This window comes from Pristis pectinata, chromosome 6 (assembly GCF_009764475.1).
Source record: "Pristis pectinata isolate sPriPec2 chromosome 6, sPriPec2.1.pri, whole genome shotgun sequence".
Taxonomy (NCBI): domain Eukaryota; kingdom Metazoa; phylum Chordata; class Chondrichthyes; order Rhinopristiformes; family Pristidae; genus Pristis; species Pristis pectinata.
This window is the reverse complement of record NC_067410.1, coordinates 59,120,383-59,145,692: the sequence shown is the minus strand read 5'-3', so window position 1 is coordinate 59,145,692 and position 25,310 is coordinate 59,120,383. Positions and strand designations below refer to the sequence as shown.

Genomic DNA, 25,310 nt, shown 5'->3' with positions numbered 1-25,310 from the left:
TAATTTGAGTAACAAGGACAGAGGCTTTACAAACATTTCCTCAATGTTTTGATACCAAGAGTTTAATTAAAACACTCATTTTTTCCCATTTGACATTTCTAAACCAGTTTTCCAAATTCTTCTATAGGCAAGACCATCACTTGTTGTCCATCCCTAACTACCCCTGAGAAGGTGGTGAGCTGCCTTCTTGAATCACTTCCATCCTACTGGTGAAGGTGCTCCCACAGTGATTTTGGGGAAGGAGTGTCAAGATTTGGACCCAGCAAAGATCTACTCATACAGCACAGTGGCATAGATTGTCGAGCCACTGGTGCTTCAGAGCACCAGTGACCAAGGTTCAAATTGACCTTGGCTGCTGTCTGTGCATAGAGTTTGTATATTTACCCTTTGACCATGAGAGTTTCCTACAAATGTTCCAGTTTCCTCCAACATCCCTAAGACACGTGGATGGGCAAGTTACTGACCATGCAAGTTGCCCCAGAATGTAAGGGGGGGGGGGGGGGGGGGGGGTTAGAATCTAGGGCAGTTGATAGGAAAGAAGGGAGAATTGTAAGGATTAATGTGGGATTAGTGCAAGTGCATTGTTGATGGTCCACACAGACTCACTGGTGAAAGAGCCTGTTTCTGTGCTTTATTTTGTGACCAACTACTCTTAGCACCAACAGTACAGTGATACCTTTCCCCTAGTGCCCCAACTGATTAATATTAATCCCCCAACAATAAATTGATTATCTGGTCTTTATCATATTGCTAGTTCTCCAAACAAAAGTGTGCCAGTTGGCTGCCTACTGCAATTATAGGCGCCTTTCAAAGGGTGACAGGAAACAATACAGAGTAATGCAAAAGATTATAACAAGCAAAACACTCTTTCAAACTCAAAATATCTGAAGTTCTTAATGCAGAGATCCATCACTATTCAGGAAACATTCCCAAATAGAAGGTTGAAAACAAGATCCTGCAAGTTTCCTCCCCTCTCCCCCACAATTCAATGGATGAAGTAATAGTAATACAATTTGTCCAAAACATGATTCAAGGTCTCCCATACTGACCGACTTTAAAAAAAAAAGTAGGCTCCTAATACTGGTAACCATTTTCCCAAATTTTCCAACTATTTGAACTATTGGTCCCCTACAAAAGCAAACTGATGCTCTCAATTCCCTACCCTCTGTACCCAATCCTTCGCATCCCTCACCATTTGCATTCTATTTTGATTCTAAGCACCCATGCCTCTCACCTTGCCCTTTCATTCTCCTGGCTGCCAACTGCCTCCAAGCATTCAAACTTCAATTATCCCTCAATAAGACCATTCCCTACCTCATGTACCCTGGTCACTAGAACACAGCAGAGCCTAGACTTTTGAATTCTTAACATGCCATCTTTCAACACTGAAATAACAGTACAGAAATTGTCTGCTCAAGACTCTGGAATGGTAGTAGAATCAACTTCCTGACTGAAGCAAAAAGTTCTTCTACTCATCTTCAGTTTTCCCAAGAATGAAAAAGAAAACTGCTTGAATAATGTATGCAGCTTTTTCTCCTTCCCCTCCATTTTTAGTTCCAGCATCTTACAGTTCAGATAAGAATCTATATTGGAAGTGTTATTGTCTGCTTCACTAAAGCTACTATGCAATTACAGCAATCTAAGATTTCCAGAATACCATTACTCCCCTTTCAAACACCAAGTTAAATGTTTCCTGCAGTTTCTTTAAATAACATTAATTCCTTTTCTGTAGTCTACAGAGATAAAGCTGTTAAATTTCAGCTGTTTAAAAATAAGTACTGCAAAAATGATATTGATGTATGCTGTTTATGTTTAATGAAAAACATGAGAATTTATTTATTACAAGAACCAAGCCATCTGTTAAACTGCATGTTTTTTTTGCAATTGTAGCATGAAGGAAATAGGATTTTTACAATTACTCACATGTTGAGAAACTAATGTAATAAAAGTGAATGGAACTGTAGAAATTTGTAATAGTTTTAAAAACTGCTCCAATAAATTTAAATAGGGGATTTGAAGTGCTGCATGTATTCTGCAGACCATCAGGAAAATGAATTCAGACAAGCAGCTGATCAACAAGAAATCAATGTTAATTCTAAACTGGGCATAGCAAATATGAAGTCAACATTAAAAAACAATGAAGGGTTTGCAAGTCAAAATGGTGGTTGAATTCTTTGCACAAGCCTATTATTTTGCATTGTGTTTCTGGAACATATCATCAATAGTCTGTTGTTTTTTACCATTTCTCAGTTCACTGATGGGCATCAATGCAGCAGAGTTAGCATCCATGGAGGCAAGTGGCCTCTGGCATCGGGCCCTTTGATTACCATGGTGCCCTGTTGGATCCTGCAAGATTCTACTTCTCTGCCTGCATGTTTTAGAGGAAATATTCTTGAGCATGGCTTGCTTATTACCACATTCTGAGGTGCTAGACTGTGATCTAGCTGAGCTTCTGGAAGTTTGATGGCCCTTTAGTGTTGCTAGTGGAGTTTTATTTTTTGCAAGCACTTTTTTATCACAACTTGTAGGCAATTTCTTGGTCCGAAGCAAATATTCATCAGGTGTTCCCCTTGTTCTATTAACAATCCGCATCTCTTTATCAAGTTCCTTCTGTATTTTTAAGGCTAACAATCGATCCTGCTCTTCCATTTTGTGCTTTTCAAAAAGTTGTTTCTCCCAGTCTGCAAGATGCTCATGATGGAATACCTCATGGAAAGATTCACTGTTCTCACTGGGTTTGTTATGGACATTGGGACAAATTCTTCTCTTTTTAACTTTGACACAAGTAGGTGTAGAATCATCTGAGGAACTGCATGCTTTTCTTTTCATAACTGTTGTTTTACAGGGACTTTGGCTCAAAATTTCATGTTCTGCAACTTCACCTTCTGTCAAATTTTGGACAGTTGCATAGTCTATATTATCTGAACTACAACAGCCTGCACTAGTGCAGGCATGCTCAAGTTCATGATTGAAAACTGGCACAAATGTGGAATCTAGTAGATCATCATTACAATTAACTGAATTCATCTTCAATTCTTTAAGTGGTACATCTTCCATTGACTTTTCACCACCATTCTCTGTACTGCTGCAAGCTCTTAGCACCTTGTTTTCATTGTGCTCTGGACTGTTTTCACTGGTACACTCTATTTGCCCATCTGTGATTGTTTCATTAGGAGTTCCTTCAATAAAATGGATTGATTCCGATTGGTTTGAACTAGAGACTGGCTCCTCTTCTTTATCACAAAGAAAAAGATGATTACTTGCAATTGAGCTACTGCTTGAGATTGATTCATCTGCCTCACATGTGCTCTCCTGAAACAAAAAGGAAAAAAGGATGACAACTTAAAAAAAAGCAACTGCATACAAGAGTTTACCATCTCATGTCTGACTTCAAATTCGCCATAAAACAGAAAATTTGGAAATGAAAGCAGTGATCCTTAGTAGCTGCTGGGATTAGAGTTAATGGGAACTCCGTATGCGGTATGTGGGAGGTCAGGGTCAGCACAGTTTTCCCTGATGATCACACCTGCAAAAGGTGCGTCCAGCTGCAGCTCCTAGCAGACCAAGTTAGGAATTGGAGCAGCAGCTGGACGAACTACAGATCATTCGGGAGGCAGAGATAGATAAGAGTTATCAGGAGATAGACACACCGATAAAACAGGAGGAGAGTAACTGGGTAACTGTCAGGAGAGGGAAGGGGAGCAGGCAGAGAGAGCAGAGCACCCCTGTGGCTGTCCCCATCAATAATAGGTATACCGCTTTGGATACTGTTGGTGGGGATGACCTACCAGGAACTAGTTGCGGAGGTCTGGTCTCTGGCACCAAGAGTGGACCCTCAACTCAGAAGGGGAAGAAGGAAGAGAGGAGAGCGGTAGTGATAGGGGATTCTATAGTCAGGGGGATAGATGGGATATTCTGTGGGGATGATTGGGAATTCCGGATGGTCTGTTGCCTCCCTGGTGCCAGAGTCCGGGATATCTCAGATCGGGTTCAGGTTATTCTCAGGAGGGAGGGCGTGAACCCAGATGTTGTGTTCCATGTAGGGACTAACAACATGGGCAGGAAAAGAGAGGAGGTCCTGCGTAAGGAGTTCAGGGAGTTAGGTGCTAAGTTGAGGGGCAGGACATCCAGGGTAACAATCTCAGGATTGCTACCTGTGCCACATGCGAGTGAGGAGAGGAATAGGAAGATTAGGCAGATTAATACGTGGCTGAGGGGATGGTGCGAGAGGGAGGGCTTCAGGTTTATGGATAATTGGGATTTGTTCCAGGGAAGATGGGATCTGTTCCAATGGGATGGTTTACACCTGAACTGGAGGGGTACTGATATTCTTGCAAGAAGGTTTGCTAATGCTGCTCGGGGGGGGGGGGGGGGGGGGGGGGGTGTGTTTAAACTAAATTTGCAGGGGGAGGGGATCCAGAATGAGAGAGAGGACAGTGAGATGGAGGGTAGAGGACAGGTAGGAACTACACAATTTCAGAACATTAATACAAATGGAGAGAGGAGAAATGGGTTAAAAATCCTATATCTGAATGCACGGAGTGTCAGGAATAAGGTAGGTGAGCTTGAAGCTCAGATACGAATGGGTAAGTATGATGTTGTTGGGATAACTGAGACATGGCTGCAGGGAGATCAGACCTGGGAAATGAATTTTCAAGGGTATACATGCTATCGTAAGGACAGGAAGGTGGGCAGAGGGGGTGGGGTGGCCCTGTTGGTGAGGAATGAGATTCAGTCCCTTGCAAAGGGGGGGGGGGGGGGGGACATTGAATCAGGAGAAGTAGAGTCAGTGTGGATAGAACTGAGGAACTGTAAGGGCAAAAAGACCTTAATGGGTGTTATCTACAGGCCTCTGAACAGTGGCATGGATATTGGGTGCAAGCTGAATAGTGAGTTAATGTTGGCATGTGGCAAGGGTAATGTCACAGTAGTTATGGGGGATTTCAATATGCAAGTGGACTGGGAAAATCAGGCTGGTACTGGACCCCAGGAAAGGGAGTTTATAGAGTGCCTCCGGGATGCATTCTTGGAGCAGCTGGTACGAGAGCCGACCAGGGAGAGGGCTATTCTGGATTTAGTGCTGTGTAATGAGCAGGATTTGATAAGAGAACTCAAAGTAAAGGAGCTATTGGGAGGTAGTGACCATAACAAGTTTTTATCTGCAATTGGAGAGGGAAAAGGTCAATTTTGCAGTTGAACAAAGGAGACTATGGAGCCATGAGGGTGGAGCTGGCTAAAGTTGACTGGGTGGGCATCCTAGCAGAATTGTCAGTGGAAAAGCAATGGCAGGTATTCTTGGGAATAATGCACAAGGTGCAGGATCAGTTTATTCCTAGAGAAGGGAAGACTCAAAGAGGGGTAAGGGGCCACCGTGGCTGACAAAGGCAGTCAGAGATAGCATTGTGTTAAAAAGGAAGTATGGCAGAGCCAAGCTGAGTGGGAAGATAGAAGATTGGGAAATTTTTTAAGGTGCAGCAGAATTTAACTAAAAAGGTAATTCAGGAAGAAAAAATGAGGTACGAAGGCAAGCTAGCCAGGAATATTGAGGATAGCAAAAGCTGTTTTTAGGTATGTGAAGGGAAAGAAGTTAGTTAGGAACAATGTTGGGCCCTTGAAGACCAAATCGGGTGAAATTATTACGGGAAACAGGGAGATGGCAGTTGAATTTAATAAGTACTTTGGATCTGTCTTCACAGGGGAAGATGTAAGAAATCTCCCAGAAGTAAGGATGGACAAAAGGCAGAGGGTGACAGAGGAACTGAAGTGGATTGACATTAGGAAAGAAATGGTGATGGGTAGACTAATGGGGCTGAAGACTGACAAATCCCCAGGTCCAGATGGTCTGCATCCCAGGGTACTAAAGGAGGTGGCTCTAGAAATTGTGGATGCATTGGTGATCATTTTCTGATGTTCCTTAGATTCGGGGACAGTTCCTGAGGATTGGAGAATGGCTAATGTTATCCTACTTTTTAAGAAAGGAGGGAGGGAGAAAACGGGGAACTATCATCCAGTTAGCCTAACATCTGTGGTGGGGAAGATGCTAGAGTCCATTAAGGATGAAATAGCGGCATATTTGGATAGCAATGATAGGATTGGGTCGAGTCAACATGGATTTACCAAGGGCAAATCATGCTTGACTAATCTACTGGAGTTTTTTTTTTGAGGATGTAACCAGGAAAATAGACGAGGGAGATTCAGTGGATGTTGTATACCTTGACTTTCAGAAGGCATTTGATAAAGTGCCGCACAGGAGGTTGGTAGGTAAAATTAGGGCTCATGGAATTGGGGGGTGGGTATTAACATGGATAGAAAACTGGTTGGCAGATAGGAAACAAAGGGTAGGGGTGAATGGATGTTTCTCAGACTGGCAGGCCGTGACTAGTGGGGTGCCACAGGGCTCGGTGCTGGGACTGCAGCTGTTTACGATCTATATTGATGATTTAGATGAAGGCATTGTGAATAACATTAGCAAGTTTGCTGAGGATACAAAGTTGGGTGGCAGTGCGACATGTGTAGAGGAAGTTAGGAGAATTCAAGGTGATTTGGATAGGTTGGGTAAGTGGGCAGATACTTGGCAGATGAAGTTTAATGTGGATAAGTGTGAGGTTATCCACTTTGGGAGCAGGAACAGGAAGGCGGATTATTATCTGAATGGTGTGGAGTTAGGTAAGGGGGAAATACAAAGGGATCTAGGAGTCCTTGTTCATCAGTCACTGAAAGTGAATGAGCAAGTGCAGCAGGCAGTGATGAAGGCTAATGGAATGTTGGCCTGTATTACAAGAGGAATTGAGTACAAAAGCAAAGAGATTCTTTTGCATTTGTACAGGGCCCTGGTGAGACCACTCCTGGAGTATTGTGTACAGTTTTGGTCTCCAGGGTTAAGAAAGGATATCCTGGCTATAGAGGGCATGCAGCATAGGTTTACGAGGTTAATTCTGGGGATGTCGGGACTGTCTTATGCTGAGAGAGTGGAGAGACTGGGATTGTACACGCTGGAATTGAGAAGATTGAGAGGGGATCTGATTGAAACATACAGGATTATTAAGGGATTGGACAAGATAGAGACAGGAGATATGTTCCAGATGTTGGGGAAGTCCAGAACCAGGGGGCATGATTTAAGAATAAGGGCTAGGCCATTTAGGACAGAGGTGAGGAAAAACTTCTTCTCCCAGAGGGTTGTGAATTTGTGGAATGCACTGCCTCAGAGGGCAGTGGAGGCCAATTCTCTGGGCACTTTCAAGAAGGAGCTAGATAGGTTTCTTATAGATAGGGGAATCAAGGGATATGGGGACAAGGCAGGAACGGGATATTGATTATTGAGGATCAGCCATGATCTCAAAATGGCGGTGCAGACTCGAAGGGCCAAATGGTCTACTTCTGCTCCTATTGTCTATAAAAATGTCTCCCCCTTCCTCTCCACACCCCCCCCCCCTTCAAGAAAATCAACTTGTGGCACCTTTAAATAACTTGGGGCCAATTTTACTGGGCTATAGAGTTAATTAATTACAAAAAAGAAAATTTAGAGGATACTTTCCAGGCTGATTTGAGAGAAACTAAAAGCCTTAACCTGAATGCAGCTTAACAGCTAGTTAGTTACACAGGGAGAAAGGAGTGTGAAATCAGCTGTTGGTTTTGTTTCCCTCACTTCACTAGATTGAACTTGGATACAAAACTTCCCCCCGCCTCAAAAGTAATACCAATGAACATTCAATCCTTCTATACCTGTATCCCACAAGCTCCTTCTGCCACCACCCAGGTGAAATCATTCTTACTTTGAACAGTTTCTCTGAACACCACTCAATTTCTACAAATCAGAAAAGGTATAGCCAATGGGAATTCACATGGGTCCAAACAAAGCCCATTTTTTGGGGTACATAAAAAACAGCCCCTACTTCAATTAAATTCAGCCTCCCCACCAACTACTCAGTTCACTAATTACTGATCAGTGCTGCATCAGCCATTCAAGTAGAATTTGAAAGCTTCATCACCTTGCTAATAAACTTCATGATCCATCCTAGAGTCTTTCCTTCTTGACTTTTACATCGTCAAACCAGGGGATAAGTTACAGCATCCAATATCCATTACCTCCACAGATCTCTACTACCCTGACTATACTGCTTCTAACCAATTTTCAGGGACTCCATTTCAGTTTCTCTCATTCTGTTGTACATGTTCATTAAAAACTTTCTAAACCCCTGCCCTAGAGCCATCTTCCTTGACAGCTTCTCTTCCACTTTAGTTGAAAGAGTTCAGTTAAACAGCTAAAAAGGGGAGAGGCAGCTCCAAGAATACGCTCATTCACAGCAATGGCATGTGAATGCCAAGGAAGAGGATGAAGCATTTACAACCAAATTCAGCCAGAAGTGCTGAATAGATGATCCACATCAGCTTCTTCGCAAGAACTCTACTATCACAGAAGTGAATCTCCAGCCAATTCAATCCATACCCAATTGTTTTCAAACTGTACACAATGACAAGGACACAAAGAAATGGAAATGGAGCCAGACAACAGTGGTACCAAAGACCTGCATGCCAGATCTAGCTGCACCCCTTGCTAAGCAGATAATTACAATAGTGACACTTGCCCAATAATGTCAGGGGAAGGGAAGTCACCCAGGTATGTCCTGTTCACAAAAGACTAATCCAATTAAGTCAGTAAATATCCAAACATTTCTACTCAATTACCAGCAAAGTGATGAAGGGGTCATTGACAGTGTGTCAAAATCTGCTAACTGATGTTCAGTTTGGTCTTCACCGGGACCATTTGGCCTCATCTCACCACAGTCTGTATCAAACAAGGACCAAAGAACCAAATTCCAGAGACAAGGCAAGAGCAACTTGCTATAACATCAAAGCAGCATTTGACCAAGGGTGGCATCAGTGTGCTGGTAAAATTAATGGCAAGGAGAAAACACTTTAAATGACTGGAGCATTACACTGCAGGAAGGAAGAGGTTGTCAGAGCCAGAGCTACAGCATAGAAACAGGCCCTTCAGTCCACAAAATCCACACTGACCATCAACCACCCATTTTCACTAACCCTATATTAATTCCCCCCCCCCATATTCTCATCAACTACCTTCAGACTACAAGGGAGGTCATTTGCAGCAGATCCAATATGTATTTCAGTAATTAATGCAATTTTGGGGCCACTTAATATCAAATTAGATTATATACACAAGGCATATGCAATATAAAACTTAAGTAATCAATTTTCATACACTTACTGGACCAGAGAAATTGCTTCTCAGTCGACTCATCTCAGCTGTTTGATACTTTGGCAATGTAGGTGATAAATACCTTTGGGGGGGGGGGGGGGGGGGGGGGAGAGGAGAAAGAGGGAGAGTTAAAGATAACTGTTCTACAACCTTATCTGATGCTAGTCAGTCTAGTGGAAGCAAACTAATTTGCATCAGAATCAAGACCAATTAATGCAGTTACAGATAAATCAGGGCTAAATATGAAACCAATATAAATTGCCATATAAATTAGGACTAGGTCACTCAGCACTCAAGCTTGCTCTGCTATTTAATAAGATCAACCTGATCTGATTATAAACACAAATTTGCATTCTTGACTGCCCATATAACCATTTACCCACATGCTTATCAAAACTGATTCTACCTCCATCATAAAACATTCAAAAACCCCCACTTCCACTATCCTTTGAGGGAGAATTCCAAAGAAACAATATTCAGAAAAAGGTTTTTCCTCATCTGTCTTAAATTAGTGTCCCCTAATTTTAAAACATAGTGACCACTAGAGCAAGAAAACAGGAACAGGAGGCCACCTGGTTGCTCAAGCCCATCCCATGATTCAACATGACATGGTAAATTGGTGTATTATGTACTGAGATACAGTTTAAAAACTTTTGCATGCCAGCCATAGAGATCATTTCATTACATTGGTGCATTGAAGTAGTACAAAGGGAAAACAATAACAGAATGCACAAGTGTTATAACTACAGAGGAAGTGCAGTGCAGGCAGATAATGTGCAAGGCCATAACAAGGTGGACTGTGAGGTCAAGAGTCCATCTTATTGTACTGGGGACCATTCAATAGTCTTATAACAGCAAGAAAGAAGCTGTCCATGAGCCTGGTGGTACATGCTTTCAGGCTTGTGTCTTCTGCCCAACAGGAGGGGGAGAAAAGAGAATGTCTAAGGTGCAGGGATCTTTGACTATGTTGGGCTGCTTTACTGAAGCAGCAAGTGTAGACAGTCCATGGAGGGGAGGCTGGTTTCTGGGAGGTGCCAAGCTGTGTCCACAACTCTAGTTCCTTGTGGTGTTGGGCAGAGCAATTGCCATACCAAGCCATGATGCATCCAGATAGGATGCTTTCTATGGCACATTTATAAAAATTGGTGGGGGTCAAAGGGGATTGTGCTAAATTTTCTCAGCTCCTCGGGAAGTATAGGCACTGGTACACTTTCTTGGCACTCTACATGACTGGATCAGACAGGCTATTGGTGATGCTCACCCCTAGGAACCTGAAGCTCTCAGCATAGCAGATTTGCTTCAGGCCTCAATTGCCAGTACTAGTTCTCCATAGCTCACAATATTTCAAAAAGTTATCTAACTCTCCTTCAAATATCACCAGTGATCTAACCTCCACAGTACTACGGAGTAGAGAATTCCAGACTTCTAACACCCTCTGCAAGAAATTCTTATACATTTTATTTTTAAATGACCAGATCCAATTTCTTTAACTGTTCATGATAGGACAAGCCTCACTGCAGGAAATTAGAGGCAGTCTGAGGCACAGTAAGCTAATGCTAATATATCTTTCCTTAAATGAGGAAATTTGTACACAGTATTTATTGCAGGTGTGGCCTCAGCAATGGTTACAATAATTCCCCACTTATAAACACCAACCCCTTTACAATAAAGGTGAATGACATTCCCAACTTAGACAGGCTGGGCCTTTACTCCTTGGAGCGTAGGTATACAAAATCCTGAGGGACATAGATAAGGTGAGCAGTCTTTTTTCCAGGGTTGAGGAAATCAAATCTAGAAGACAGCTTTAAGGCTAGAGGTGAAAGGTTAGAGGTAAAGTGATAAGAACCTGAGGGGCAAATTTTTTTTTGAAACATAGCAGGTGGTAGATATATGGAATCGGGTACCAGAGGAAGTAGTTGAGGCAGGTACATTAGATACACTTAAGTATGTGGACAGGAATATGGGCCAAGTGCTGGGAAATGCTATTAGCTTGAATATACATCTTGGTCAGCATGGACAAGTATGAGCCAAAGGGCCTTTTTCTCTGCTGCACAACTCAATAACTGCTTGCTGCACCTCCTCGTCAAGAATGTGATTCATGCACAAAGACCAGAACCCTCTGTACTTCACTCATTTGCAGCTCCTCCATTTAGATCTTCCTTTTAATTCCCATATTCAACTCCATTTGCCATATTTTCTCCCATTCACCCAACCTACCCATGTCCTGCTGCAGAGTACAAATATGCTTTTCACAGCATGCTCTCTCACCTATTTTCCATGGTATTGACAAACCTGTGGCAGGTTCAGTGTGCAAGTCATTAACATTGTGACTATAATTGAGTCAAGGACTAATCCTTGGGGCACTCCATTAGTTACATTCTTCCAGCCTAAAAACAACCCATTTATTCCTCTGATAACTAGTTTCAATCCACTTCCTCCAATATTTTGATTCTTAAGTTCTGTAGTAGGCATTTAAGTTGCCAGCTCTAGATTCTCCCACTGCAGCAAACCTCCTCTCACTGTCCCTCAAGACCCCTCAGGATCTTGTCTCAATCAATTCCCCTCTCATTCTGAGCTCTGGTGAGTACAAGCCTCAACTGACCAACCCTTCCTCATTACAAGCCCTGCCCATCCCAGGTACCAGTCTAGTAAACCCTCTCCAAACTGCTTCCAACACAAGATCCATGATTAAATAAACCCAATATTGTAAACAGTTTACCAAATTCATACAAAATGTAGTTATAAATGTTACTTCTATACAAAAATGAAATGCAAGCAACCCACATTTACAATTCACATTACAAGGGGTTGCAGAAAACAGACCTGAAACTATCTGGAGTCAATGTTCAGTTCTAGATATTACAGACAGGTTTTAAGCCTTTAGAACTAGCAAGGAAAATATTTTAGTAGAACCATTTGAGGGAGAAGCTGGGATTGTTATTCTGTTGAGAACAAGACCAAAAAAACCCAAAACATGAATAGAGTTGACAACAGCAAATGGAAAACTGATTCCATTTGTAGAAGGATCAGTAGATAGGCTGGAGAAAGCACATGTACAAGATTGAATAGCTGACAAGGATCCAGCACAGGTACACCAGGTCTCATTAAGCATTTTCTAATCATTTAGCATTTATGCAAGAAATAAAGACAATTCAGGGAAGTATTCAGAGTCAAAAACCAATGACAACTGAATGAGATACTGGAAAGAGATCATAAGAGCAGTTTATAAAAAACACAATCTGCAAATGACAGAAATGAGAATTACTTTTAGGGAAAGACTCCATAGTCAAGGACCACAGCTGAAGACAATGATTTATAAAAAGGGATTGGTAGATGCTCAATTTGCATTCATGAAGCTACCTAGGATTTAAGAGCATTCATAAGATTTGGCACAAAGAACACAAGAAATAACCTGGCAGGGCAATCACCATTTTAGCCGAGGCAATAGGACAAAATTTGAAGAGAGAATGCCCAAGCTTAATTGTAGGCAACCCGAGGCATTAGCACTAACAATGTAGTGATTAAACTCTGGGTTGCTCAAGAAACTAGAACTGAAAGATGCAAAAATTGTTGAGGTGGTAATTAAAGCAGCAAGAGAAATGAACACAAATACAATGATAATCACAAGTTTGGTATTTGAGGGGCTTGAGAGCCAACTTAGGTCAGCAAGGACAAGTGACAGGAGAGGGGTGTTCTTAGTAAGGGCAAGGGCATTAGATTTTAATTGAAATCTATTTTAAATAAATGTCTTCTTTGATTCCAAAGACTTCAAACCTTCAGACTACTCACTAGCATCTCAAAAACACTGACCATCTCAGTACAAATGTTGCCAAACCCCTGCCCATATTTTTGTTAACTCCATACATAATTTCCATGATTCACTTGGTCAGCCTTCTATTCTACACAAGCTTTGATTCATCAAAAACTCTGCAGCATGAATCCTCTTCTGAGGAGACCTTTGTTCAATGAATCCACACTGCAGATGGATACAGGGCAGAGCTTACTTTAGAATTCTCAACCCTTTTGTTTAGATACCTTCAAACATTCCTTTTGAAGTAATCTTCACCAGCTGTACAGATCTGCTTTCTTTCAAATTTGGCCTCTTGTACAACTTTAAGGTATTACTAGTAACAGTATCTTGGTCCAGTAGATGACTAGATCTAGGATTCACCCTTAAAATATTAAGACTCTCATTAAAAACCCATCCACATCCAAAATGTATTACCCAATTGGTCCTTCTATAGTCCAGAGCATATCCAGTAAAAACTGTAATAATGTAAGATAGCAATTGCTATGTTGACAGCATAATATCAGCACTGTTGATTCTACATTCAATAATACAGATTTCTAATATAAACACATTTCCATAATGCAAATTGGTTATAACACAATTGATGGATTAAGGACCACTAATTATGGTATGATCAGAAAAATCTGTTTAAATTGGTGCTCTGAAGGCAACTACAACCTGTTCCACTTTAACACAACTTCCTATAATGTGACGTTTTCTTAGGAATGTAACTATTGCATTACTGTAGAACTACCAGTAAATCTCAAGGTTAACCAATGCCTACTTTGAAATAAAATAGCACCCAAATAATTACATTTTTGTGCATTCATTACCCATCTTATTCACAAATAATCCCATAGTATACATTGACTTCCCATTCAATGCATCTTCTGGTCACAATTGTTGTAAGACATGTCAGATTTAAAAAGACCATTAGAAAGGATAAGCAAAACATCACACTGCATCTGCCTTTACTATTTTGTACAACAGATTTAAACTTACTGTAAACTCTTGAGGAAGATTTAAAAATAAAATAAGCATCCACAACATGGGCAACAGCAAGCAAGCTGCCCAATTCAGAACCCAATGTTCCTCTTGATTTAAAAATGGAAGATACAAAAATGATTCATGTGATTGGGTTAAGAATCCCATTGCACCTCTACTTGCCTTTCTATATTTTCCATATTATTTGGGCTACGTGCTGTCAATTTAGTTCCTTTGGTGATGGATGAATTCAACTTTGAAGAAATCGATTTTGAGCACCCACCCAAGCTTTCAGAAGATGTCCTGTGTATCCAATTCTGCAGAGGAAGTTTAGAAGATAAAAGAACAAAGAACATTAATTGAAGGCAATTATTTTTTATTATAGCACTTCTGCCCATAAAGAATTGTCCTGTTACAGAAGTAGAATGAACAATGGAGCTACTGACATTGCATAAAGATTTAAAAATATTTCACCATGAAAATAAATCAATGTGGGCTGTTCTGCTGAAATTTACAAATTCAATATGCCAATGCAAACTACAATTGGCACAGCAAAATTCCAGTAATCCAGCATGCCTGGAACTTTGGTGGTGCTAAACTAGATCTTGCTGACCAGATGTTTTAATGAATACTTCACTCTGAATTCACTTTAAAAGATATTACACAACAGAATAATAAATTTTCTCAGGGAACCATATGGGTGGATGTAGAGCATGGCAAACATCTGTTGCACCAGATGCCAAATTAGCAAGACTGCTAAACAACTGATTGAGTTTTACTGTAGTAGATACATAGAGATACCAAAGAAAAGCTATTTCAATATTAATAGTGCAAGAGTCACAGCTCCCATCTCAAGCAATTTTTAAGCTTTAGGACCCCTGCATAATTTTGCAATTGTATTTTTTCTGCTCTTAGAGCATTTAGTGGCAATGAAACAATACCAAAGCATGTTTGGAATCTAACAAACTGATGAAGAACCCAAGCTAACAGAGGACACCATGATGGTTTGAGTATTTGGAGAAATTAAATCGACAAATGCAAAACAACATTCTTAAAAACTACTTTGCATATCTCAGGGCCATATGCAGATGACCAGTGGTCAGGGGAGTGCACTAGCAGCTTCCTTACAAGCCATCAAATTTACCCTCTAATCACTGCAAATTGCAATTTTAATCTATAGATCAGAATAAAGGAGCTTCTTATGAGAAAATTCTATTTAAGGTTTACCAAACCTTATTTTAAAAAAGGTAGTGTGACATAAACCTTAGCAAAGAATGCCGGGGTCATCAGATAAGCCAATATTAATTGCTGACTGCATATTACACAGGCTTCTCCTACTTCACATGAATTAGGAAACCAATGTGGAGGCATGCATAATGGCGGTATGCAAAAAGTCAAAAATGAGGTTTTTGTCCAAGGCACCCTGACATTTCCACCCGAATTACACCAAATTACCAATAGTTGACATGACAAATCTGCTGGGATAGGAGAAAAATGAATTTGTATTTCACTGCACTGTCAGAATCTAAAGGCTTTCTAGAAAGGCTGATGAGAAAGAACAATTAAAGGGAGGGAGGAAAGATAGGAAACTAGTTCTGGTATCACTGGGAATGAACACATGTACACTGGACCTTCATACATCATTGTATAGAGTCAGAGTAGAAGTCAGGCATTCTTAACCTGGAGAGGGCCTGTACTTCAGTAGGGACATTACATCTGTACTCACTATTCAAGATGTTGTCTCACGGAGACCTACATAATTGGAGCCTCAAATCCTCTGCCAATAAAGCTTTTATCTTAATTTCTTACTATACCTGCAAGTTAACTTTTGATGGTGTACATGGACACAAATTCCATTGCAGATACCAGATTTTTGGGTAGTTATTTGTGAATTCCTCAATGGAATTTCAAGTTTCTGAACTGCTGTAAAACTGGAGGGGGTATTGCCTGTATTCTGTCATACCCTTGCCCCATTTCTCCTTGAATGTTCTCTACCTCCTCAGCACTCACACTACACTCAGCTTTGTATAAACCTGGATACATCATACTTAATCTGTATCAATGAATTGTAAGAAGGGAATTGTGAACAGCTGGGACCCCACTAATCAATACTCAAGTCACACCAGTATATTACAAATAACAATATGGACTCATTTAATAAACCCTTGTGCACCACCATTTTGAAAGACCACATCAACAGGCTCACCCTCATTTTGCTAGTTACATCCTCAAAACAAATTTTCCTTTTATAAATCCATGTTGAAACTATTTTTCTAAATGCCCCATTACCACTTCCTTAATATTAGTAGGGAGAATAATGGTATCTTTTATCATGCTTAATGGTCAAGTTATCTACTTCTCACCCTTTTAAGTAATGGGGGTTAAATTTGCTACTTTCCAATCTGCAAGAACCACTCAAGAATGTATGGCATTTTGAAAAATGATAACCAAGTCATCCACCATCTCCACAATCATTTTTACTGGGTCCAGGGGATTTATCAACATTCAGTCCCTTCAATTTATCCATAGTTTTGTTAGTCATGCCAATTTCTAGAGCTCCTTGTTTATTCAGGTTGCAACCTTCCACCATTTCCAGGGAGTTGTGCCTTCTTCTATGCAACCAAATGAAACTTCCCCACCATTTCCTCATTTGCTAATATTAACTTCATTCTTAATCTGCAAGGGACCCACATCAACTTCAGATAATCCTTTTCTCACATCTATAGAAGCTTTCACATTTCCTTACATGACTATCTTCATATTCTGCTTTAAGAAAAAAAGTCAGTGCCTTTGTCCTCTTGCCATATTCAGAAATTTCCCCCAAACTCAAGCTTTAAGCCATTTCATTCAATACCATCCAACTTCCCTCAATAGTTGCAGCTGGACTACATATTCCCATTACAAAAAAAAGGATATGTATCAGTGGCACACTATGTATTCATTCTTTAAATATTACCCATTTTCCTTTAATCTACTTTGCCAATCTACCATTTCAGTTTGCTAACTTACTTACTGTAATCCTGTTATTTCCAGACTAAGATCCTATTCATTCTTTAATATAATGGTAAAAGTTTGCATCCTGCAATGTTCAATTTCTAACCTTGGTCACTTTGAAACCACATCTAATGGCAATTAGACCATATTTATCACTCTTTGTGCCATTAATTCACTGACCTTGTTTCAATGACTACATGTATTCAGATAAAGAGCAAACATTTACTGCAATTGTGGTAAATATGGATCCCAAAGGTTTACATCAGCTCCCACACATTACAACAGCAATACATCTGTAAAATAGTCTTGAAATATTTATTCAATCCTGTCACTATCACCCTTCTCACCATGTCCCTTACTGAAAAGTCCATAGTCAATGGTGCACAAGACATTGCACTCTTTAGGCATGGCCGCTTATACTCAGGTAATAGTACTATAAATCAGGATTCAGTTAAACTGTTACTCAATTACCTGGCAGACCAAAGACTTTAAAAACTATATTTAAAAAAAAGTCAACCCATTAGTGTGGTCACCAATCTTTACCATTAGAGTAATTACCTAATCTCTATTCTAGCTACATGGAAAATCTTTGCCAGTGACTTCCCCAGCCCTGAAACACCATTTAAGATAAAGCTCCTGAGGGAATGTTCTTAAAATGTTATTTCTTATATGGTGGAGTGAAGCAATGCTAACAATTCTAGCAAGTGGGAAGTTCTACAGCTTAGTTTACAACTAATTATGCAAGATGACAATGGTGCATTTATACACCAATTTGGATGGTATCCAACAACGTGTAACAGAAGCAAGGAATAAATAGACACTACCGCAAACCAAATATTAGGAGTTGAAATCAAAAACTTGCCCGAGGAGATAGAGTTCAAATGGGGGAAAAAAAGGCTTAGCTAGCTGAAGGAAATAACCAGTGGCAAGTACACACAAACCTAGAACAGAAGCTGAGGATTATAAAAGTGGACAAGTCTATGGAGGTTAGTTGCACTACAGGATTTATAATTATGAGTGTGAAAAGTGGCAACTAGAAGCCATAAGACAAAGGCAAGTGTGAAATAAAAAGTGCAAATAGAGGTGATATGAATAGAGCTCAGTAGAGCCTAGGACATGGGCAACAGAATTTAAAATGAATTGTGGTTTACAATGCATTAGTATGGAACAGTGGGGAGGATACAAAGGCAGATAGTCAGTTTATTGTGAAATCTGACAAAGCACAGGTGCCAAGTTTACAGCAGAAATGAGAGATGCTGGTTTTGGTTGGAGATGCAGATTAAAAAACTCATTTTGCAGAAACAATTTGCAAAGTGACTAATCTTAAGCAATCCATAGAGATTATTAATCTACGACTCCAAAAGTCCAGTCATAACCAATTACCCCAGTGTTCCCACACTAGGCAAGCAATCTGACAGTACAGAAACAGTGGAGGGGTGCCAGAAACATGGCAAGTTGACAAAGCTTGATGTTGGAGGGTGTGTGGAAATAGGCTCCATGCCACCAAGCAAAAGCACAGACAAGAACAGGGTCACATTTTAACATCATAAAATTCCTAAAGGATAACAAAAAAGGCAAGGAAGTCATGGGCAAATATCACCTGGTATACTTGAATTAGGTGTTAAGAGCTGAATATATGTAACACAGCTACCCTTCCAGAATTTTTGACTTTAGATAGAGCCATTTTGCTGTGAAAGGAAAAGTAATTGCAGAGATAAAAATTAGAGATGAAGAAAAACTAAGAATGAATGTCAAAATACCCAGATCAAAACTCAAAGTGGGCATTGAAGCATAATTTCAATCAGAATCTTACTAATCAAGGTCAATACCAAATTCACACAAATTAATTCTAACTCAATGTTGGGACAGAGTTTCCTCTGGTTCCCCCCCCCCCCCCCCTCCCCAATTTTAACAAGTGCCTCACCTACAAACTTGGCAAGACCAGCCCAAAAAACCTGTTCCATTCAATCCTGTGTGCCCATGATCAACATCTCCTGGTTCCAAAGACACATTGTTTAAGCTCCCAGTTCAAGTACAGCAGAGGATCTAGGCCCAATAAGGGTAAATATTTTGGGACCAGTCTCTCCAACTTAAAAGTCTACCAAAATCTTCATAGACGCCATTATTTGCCATAACCACAAACTCAAGTTCTCTTCCAAATACATGCAACCAGCAATTTGTTCCAAGATTAATGGCTGCTGGAAAAGTCAAGTACACCACATGCATTAAATTGATGCCTCTTCTTAAGCAGGTTTGCATTTCCTTAAAAGCAATAAACTTAGAGACCAAGCAGTTCAAACCACAAAAACATACAGGCTTCTCCACTGATAGTTACTTACCACTTCCTCACTCAACATCTTGGCTAGTTGTTCATCCCTCTTTAGTTGTTCATCCATTTCTTTCTTCTTCTGTTCCACATACATTTGCTGTTCCTCAGCCAAAAGCTTCTGAATAAAATCCTCACTTGCTTTGTGTTCCTCTTCTTCACGAGCACGACGCTCTTCCTTCAACTGTAAGCATTTAATTATCTCATTTACCAATAAAGAAAGCCTACAGACTATAAACCAAATCACAATCAATTATGAACACTGGCATACATTTCACATCACTGTCAGCAAAAAAGTCCTAACACTCTTCTTGCAATGCACCTGCACCAATTCATTCACCTGATGAATTTTACATAGACTAAAAAGGCACATACACATACCACAGGTGTTCCTAAAGGAATTCTCCATAGGGCTCAAGAATCCCCAAAGAAATATTGGAAAGGTGAGGAAGTCACTGGCAGAGATTCTCCATGGCTGAATTAGTTGTTGGTGTTGAATGTACAATGTACTCAGTGAGCAGCTTTTTACACAGGTGAAAAAAAATGAAACAATATTGGGAAAAACACAGCAATTGAAGCAGTTAGGATACAGACACAGCACCAAGATTAAGGTAGGTACAAATAATCCATTTTTGTCTTTTAAATTGTGCTGCTTCATACTAAAGCAGGACCAAAACTGTTAAGTGAAAATTTATTTAGTACCTACTGTAGGTAAAATAACCCTTTATAAAATATTGACATTGCCAGAAAATTCAGATGGGTAATTGTACCTCTTTATAGTGGTGCTAAATTTACAGGCAATTAACCCAAAATGCTTGCCGAACCTTGGTCATACCTTCTGTAATTAAGGAACTTGTGCACAAGCAAAAGAAGTGCAAAATTCCAAATAGTGCAATCTTGCATGGTGAAAAGCCACTAGTAATGAACCAAACCAAGCAGTTAAGTATATTATATACTTATGCCACAGAATAGAACTAATGCTTCCTTGCAATATAACAGCTTGTAAACTTCATTTAACTGAAGTGTCAACTGTGTTTTTCTCTCAACATCACTGGACAATGATCTAGGACATACATTCTACAAACTTGCTTATAGACCTGTTGAAAGCAATCCCTCCCACAGCCAATATTGTTATTCACTTCTCTCATTACCTGGTCTCCACTTTTCATAATCAACATTAAAGGCTTTTGTATTCCTTTTACATCATCCTTTGAAGAGCAGTTTGTGGACACTACTGGTCGTCTGACTCCAACCATTGCCTCATACAGATCATCTTTGGGGACATGGCCACCTCTCACCACAAGCATGCAACCAAGCCAGCAACACTTTCTTTGCTTGATATTTTTGTTTCCATCCACAAAATGTCAGTGTTTAAATACTTTGAAACATGGTACTGGATGGAAAAGACCAAATAGAACTGTTTTATGAAAGTATAAATCTTTAAAGTGATAGAACATTCTCACCTATGCTCAGATTAGGTTTTGCCCAGACCACACAGCACTGATCATTATACAAAGGGAAAAAAAACAGAATTCCAGAGGCACAAATAGAACAAATGCCCTTGACATCAAAGCAAAATTTTACCAAAAGTGGCTTAAAAGTCCCAGAAAAAAGGGAAGGGGCAGAAAAGAGAAATACACTGCAAAAGCTGGTCATACTTTGCACAAAAGTTGGCAATGATAGCAAGAGGGGAAACTAAGCTGACCTCAGGATATTGCTGAATGTTCCTCAGCGCATTGCTGAATGTTCCTCAGGGTAGTCTTCCAGCAATAAATGTTTAAAGACTCCATTTGTTAGGATTGCAATTCAGCAACATTATCTTCTCCAAGTCTCCAAATAATCAACATCCCATTGACCATGGGGATCACAATTAACCAGCCATATAAAGGGACTACAAGAGATGGTTAGAGGTTTCGTGCCCTAACATCCCAAGTTCTTTCCACATTCTACAAGGCACATAGGGCCACAATGCAATTTTCTCTATTCATAGCTCTAATAATACAGCAACTTGACAATGTCAAGGTCAAAACAGCTACATGACAAACACTGCATTTGCTTCTCTAGATGTTCATTTGCTCCATGTTGTAGCTGCTGTGTGTACATCACTCGCCTAAACTGACAGCACCTTCCAAACTTCTTCCATTAAAAAGGACAGCCAGTACATCGGAACACTAGCACTTGCAGGTTCATCTACATACAAAATGTCATCCTAACTTGCAAATATATTGCTGTTCTATTGTCAGTGCTGTGTCAAAATCCTTAAGTACCTATACAACAGCTTTGTTGAAGTATTATCACCAAATTATTAGTTCAAGTAGGTGTCATCATCTTGTCAAAGGCAGTGAGGGTGAACAATAACTGCTTCCTTACTAGTGATGGCCACATTGTTTATTTATCTGTTGGCAACTGTACTAATTCCATCAGCATTCCCAGTGCCAAGTGACACACCCATTAAATCACTTGATTGATAAGGGGGATTTACCCAATCATCCCTTCTCTAGCCAATAATTTTGTTACTAATATGCAGCATTATTAAAAAATGATTACACACAGCTCTGACAATGCAACCCCAAATTTTAACTACTCCTGTACCCAAAATCATGAGTCTGTAGGAAAGCAACTGTTCTACATCCAATTATGTGAAATTTATCATAGAGTTTAAGATATTTCAATAAATATGTTTAATAGCACAAGAACATTTGTTAATTTTCATTGAACCTATACAAGCTAACATAAAAATAATATAGGTCAGTGCATTTCAAACCGAGAATAAAATTTAATAGACTCAAATTAGATGGTTACAGTTTGAGAGCAGAAGATTGTTACTTTAAAGACATCCACAGAAAAGATGTAGATAGGACAAAGTAGCCAAATTGTAGGTCTACTGGTGAATCACTAAACAGAAAAATTCAGGGAGCTCTCACATGTAAACAAAGCAAAAATATGAAACTGTGCAACCATGATACAGTTATGGGGAGGAAGCTTGGCCTATCACAAAAATAACTTGTTCAATTCAAAAATCAGACAGATGCAATCTGGTAAAAGATGGTGGGGATTTTTTTTTGAAAAGACATCTCAATTATTTAGAAGCTTTCTAGAAAGGATTTCTTTCCTCAAATTTGGGAAAGGACACTGAAGGAAAATATTCACGATTAACATTAGACAATTAAATATGATCCTTTTTTAATTATAGAACTTATCTGGAATGCAACCAAAGGAAAGTGAAGCAATTTGCCAGTTTACATCTATTCCTGTTCCCAGACACAAAGTTTGAGGTTTTTAATTCACTAGTGGACAGTAAGATGCGTGGCCAGGTTACAGAGAAGCATTCTAGTCTTGAAACAGAACTTCCTCCAGCTACACAGGCATAGAACTACAAAATTAGATTTAGGCTATATGGAATAGAAACTTACTATGATCTACTTCTCACCTTACTGATCTGCTCTTCATATTCTTGCCTCAGCTCACCAGGTTTACATAGTTGAGGTGGTGGGCAGAATCTGTCAACTTAAAATAAAACAGGTAGGTCAATTGTCTACTTTGATGCAAACAATTTCACTTCAGCCTACAATTCTTATTCCTTACTACAGAGGTGAACAGGAATACTTTAAGAGCTATTGGGCATTTAAGTTTGAAAGATGAACAAGCAGCATCATCCAAGAACCTGTCTAAAAAAAAATCAGTAACTTACTTATCCAGTGTCCAAGCACCAGCTTAAGACCAGACCTGACTTAATATATTGTTCAGCTTTGGTGCAATATGCAATGAAGCCACATTATTTGATACATCAACAGCTTCGCAGTCACAGTTTGTAGTGTGCATATCTGTGCATACAATTTGCTCATTTCAACAATGTCCAGTATTATTTTGTCACTTTATAACAGATGAGTGCCACTGTTATTTTATCTAGAGAATATTTAAGACTGTTTTAAAAGGTATTATCCTTCATACACAAAGTCTGTTACCCTTTTAATGTTCTAAGTTACCCTTTTAGTATTCTAAATAACTTGGATCATTAGAAACCATTTTTCACTTTTTTTTTTACTTGGTTTATTTTGTTCTTATTAGGTCAGAGTGCAAAACATTTGGGGGGGGGGGTGGTAGGCAACCCCATATGTGCCTTTAAATTAATTCACTTACAAATACAGGTTGTCCTCACTGCATATCAGGACAACTAAAATAAGAAATAACTTATGCTTCATACAAAATTGTCAATATACTGCAAGACGAGAGACTGCAGATGCTGGAAATCTGGAACAAAAAATGCTGGAGGAACTCAGCAGGTCAGGCAGCATCAAGAACCATTGAAGGGTCTCTGCCTAAAATATCAACTGTTCATTTCCCTCCATAGATGCTGCCCAACCTGCTGACTTTCTCCAGCATTTTGTTTCCTGCAGCAGACACTGCAATGTGTTTTTTGGAAGAGGTGGATAGCCCTCAAAAGCTCTTCATTAAAAAAAGTACTGAAATGTTTTGTGCACAAGTTCTAGGTGTAATTGTTCACAAGACAAAGGTTCAATCCTAGTTGGGGAAACTAGGAGTATATTGGGCTGCATTTAAAACCATCCAATATTAAATTCAAAGAACACAAGAATTGGGAGACAGAGGCAGGAAAAAGGTAGATGGGGCCAGGGGAGGGCAAAGGTGGAGACAGCTGCTAGAAGGTGATAAGTGGGAACAGAGGCTACCAGAACTGTAATCTAACAAGATGATAATGGGAACCATTAGGGGAGAGGTAGGCAGATGGAACCAGGTGGAGGGGATCCAGAGAATATGTCATTGTCACAGGTACCAAAATACAGTGAAAAATTGCATTCCATGCCACGCACAGGTACACCGAGGTCGTAAAAAAATTGTTGCAGCTACAGAGAAACGACATTGCAGGTAAACAGGTGCAAGGGCCACAACGAGGTCCGACTGGGAGACGAGAGATGGATGCAACCAGGAAGGAGAAAGGAGACCAAAATGAGGACATAATTTGGCACACACTAACCCAAATATGGTACACCACGCCCAATTTTGTTTTCACCAAAACGGCAAGTGCTACAGTGATTTAGAAGCAGTCAAAAATAAAGAAATGAAACAGAATTCAGTAAATGTTGGAAACATTAAACAGGTCGGGCAGTGTACGTGGAAAGAGAAATAGCGTTTCAGGTCGAAGGCCTTTCATCAGAACTGGGAAAGCGAGAAAAAATGTTCTTATAGGCCTACAAAGGGTAAAGGACCGTAGATAAAGGAAACTATTTAAGGATTTCAGCTCACTTACTTCACTAGAAGTCTAAAATAATTGTTAACCCCAACAACCATTGTACTCTTAGCAGATGCACAGGGCTAGAATTATTATTAGGAGCGCAGACGGCATCATTAGCAATGAAGTGGCGGGAAGGAAGGAGGGGGAGGGGAGCGTGTTTATGCCGCCCACATCCCCGTTGTTTTAGCTTTTCGACAGCGGCTCACCTTCTGCCGGCTCCAGGACGCCGTCCCGCGGGAACTGCTGGCGGATACGCTGCTCCAGCTCGGTGTTGACCAGGCCGCCGCACCGGGCCTGGGCCCGCACCCAGTTGGAGAGGCGGCGGCGGCACAGCGGGCAGTTGAGGTTGCTGATTTCTACCGTCTGCTGAAAGCAGCCCCGGCACAAGGAGTGCCCGCACGGCGGCGTGACCGGCTCCGCCAGCAGCTCCTGACAGATCGGGCAGATGCACTCGGCCAGGCTGAGCGCCGGTGGCGGGCCCCGGGACCCAGCTTTCGCAAGGCCGCCCTGCTTATTGTGCCTCATTGCGTCCGGTCGGGCTTCGGCTTAGTCCGGTGTGAGATTCACGCCGCGACTGTTACGCCAGAGTCTATTGGAGGCCGTGAGGCGATTCTTTTCCCCGGACGGCGACGGTGGACGGCGGGCAGTGGCCGCCCACATCCCTTTGAAATACCCCGCTTGCGAGCGCCACTTGGCACTGCGACTGCGCAGGACTCCCGGCCCCCCCCCCCCCGCGCTCTGCGCACGC

General features: G+C 40.5%; 1 protein-coding gene across 1 annotated transcript; it reads right to left on the bottom strand.

Annotated features, from left to right (window-relative positions):
- Window positions 1-1,792: 1,792 nt before the first annotated feature.
- rnf168 (ring finger protein 168) lies at window positions 1,793-25,258 on the bottom strand. The gene is made up of 6 exons (XM_052018856.1): window positions 24,769-25,258; window positions 22,742-22,818; window positions 19,325-19,495; window positions 14,175-14,308; window positions 9,227-9,299; window positions 1,793-3,312 (listed from the first exon to the last, which is right to left on the bottom strand). Exons 1-6 carry the CDS (start codon window positions 25,085-25,087, stop codon window positions 2,188-2,190), a joined length of 1,899 nt encoding a protein of 632 aa, XP_051874816.1. The 5' UTR covers window positions 25,088-25,258; the 3' UTR covers window positions 1,793-2,187.
- Between the last annotated feature and the right edge of the window lie 52 nt (window positions 25,259-25,310).

What these genes read in the sequence shown, in the direction of transcription:
- rnf168 (XM_052018856.1), bottom strand. Translation starts at nt 25,087, where the DNA reads ATGAGGCACAATAAGCAGGGCGGCCTTGCGAAAGCTGGGTCCCGGGGC. An exon ending in CGTCCTGGAGCCGGCAGAAG is followed by an intron (nt 22,819 to 24,768) that starts GTGAGCCGCTGT and finishes TTTTATTTTAAG; the next exon opens with TTGACAGATTCTGCCCACCA. An exon ending in AATATGGAAAATATAGAAAG is followed by an intron (nt 9,300 to 14,174) that starts GCAAGTAGAGGT and finishes CCCCCCCCAAAG; the next exon opens with GTATTTATCACCTACATTGC.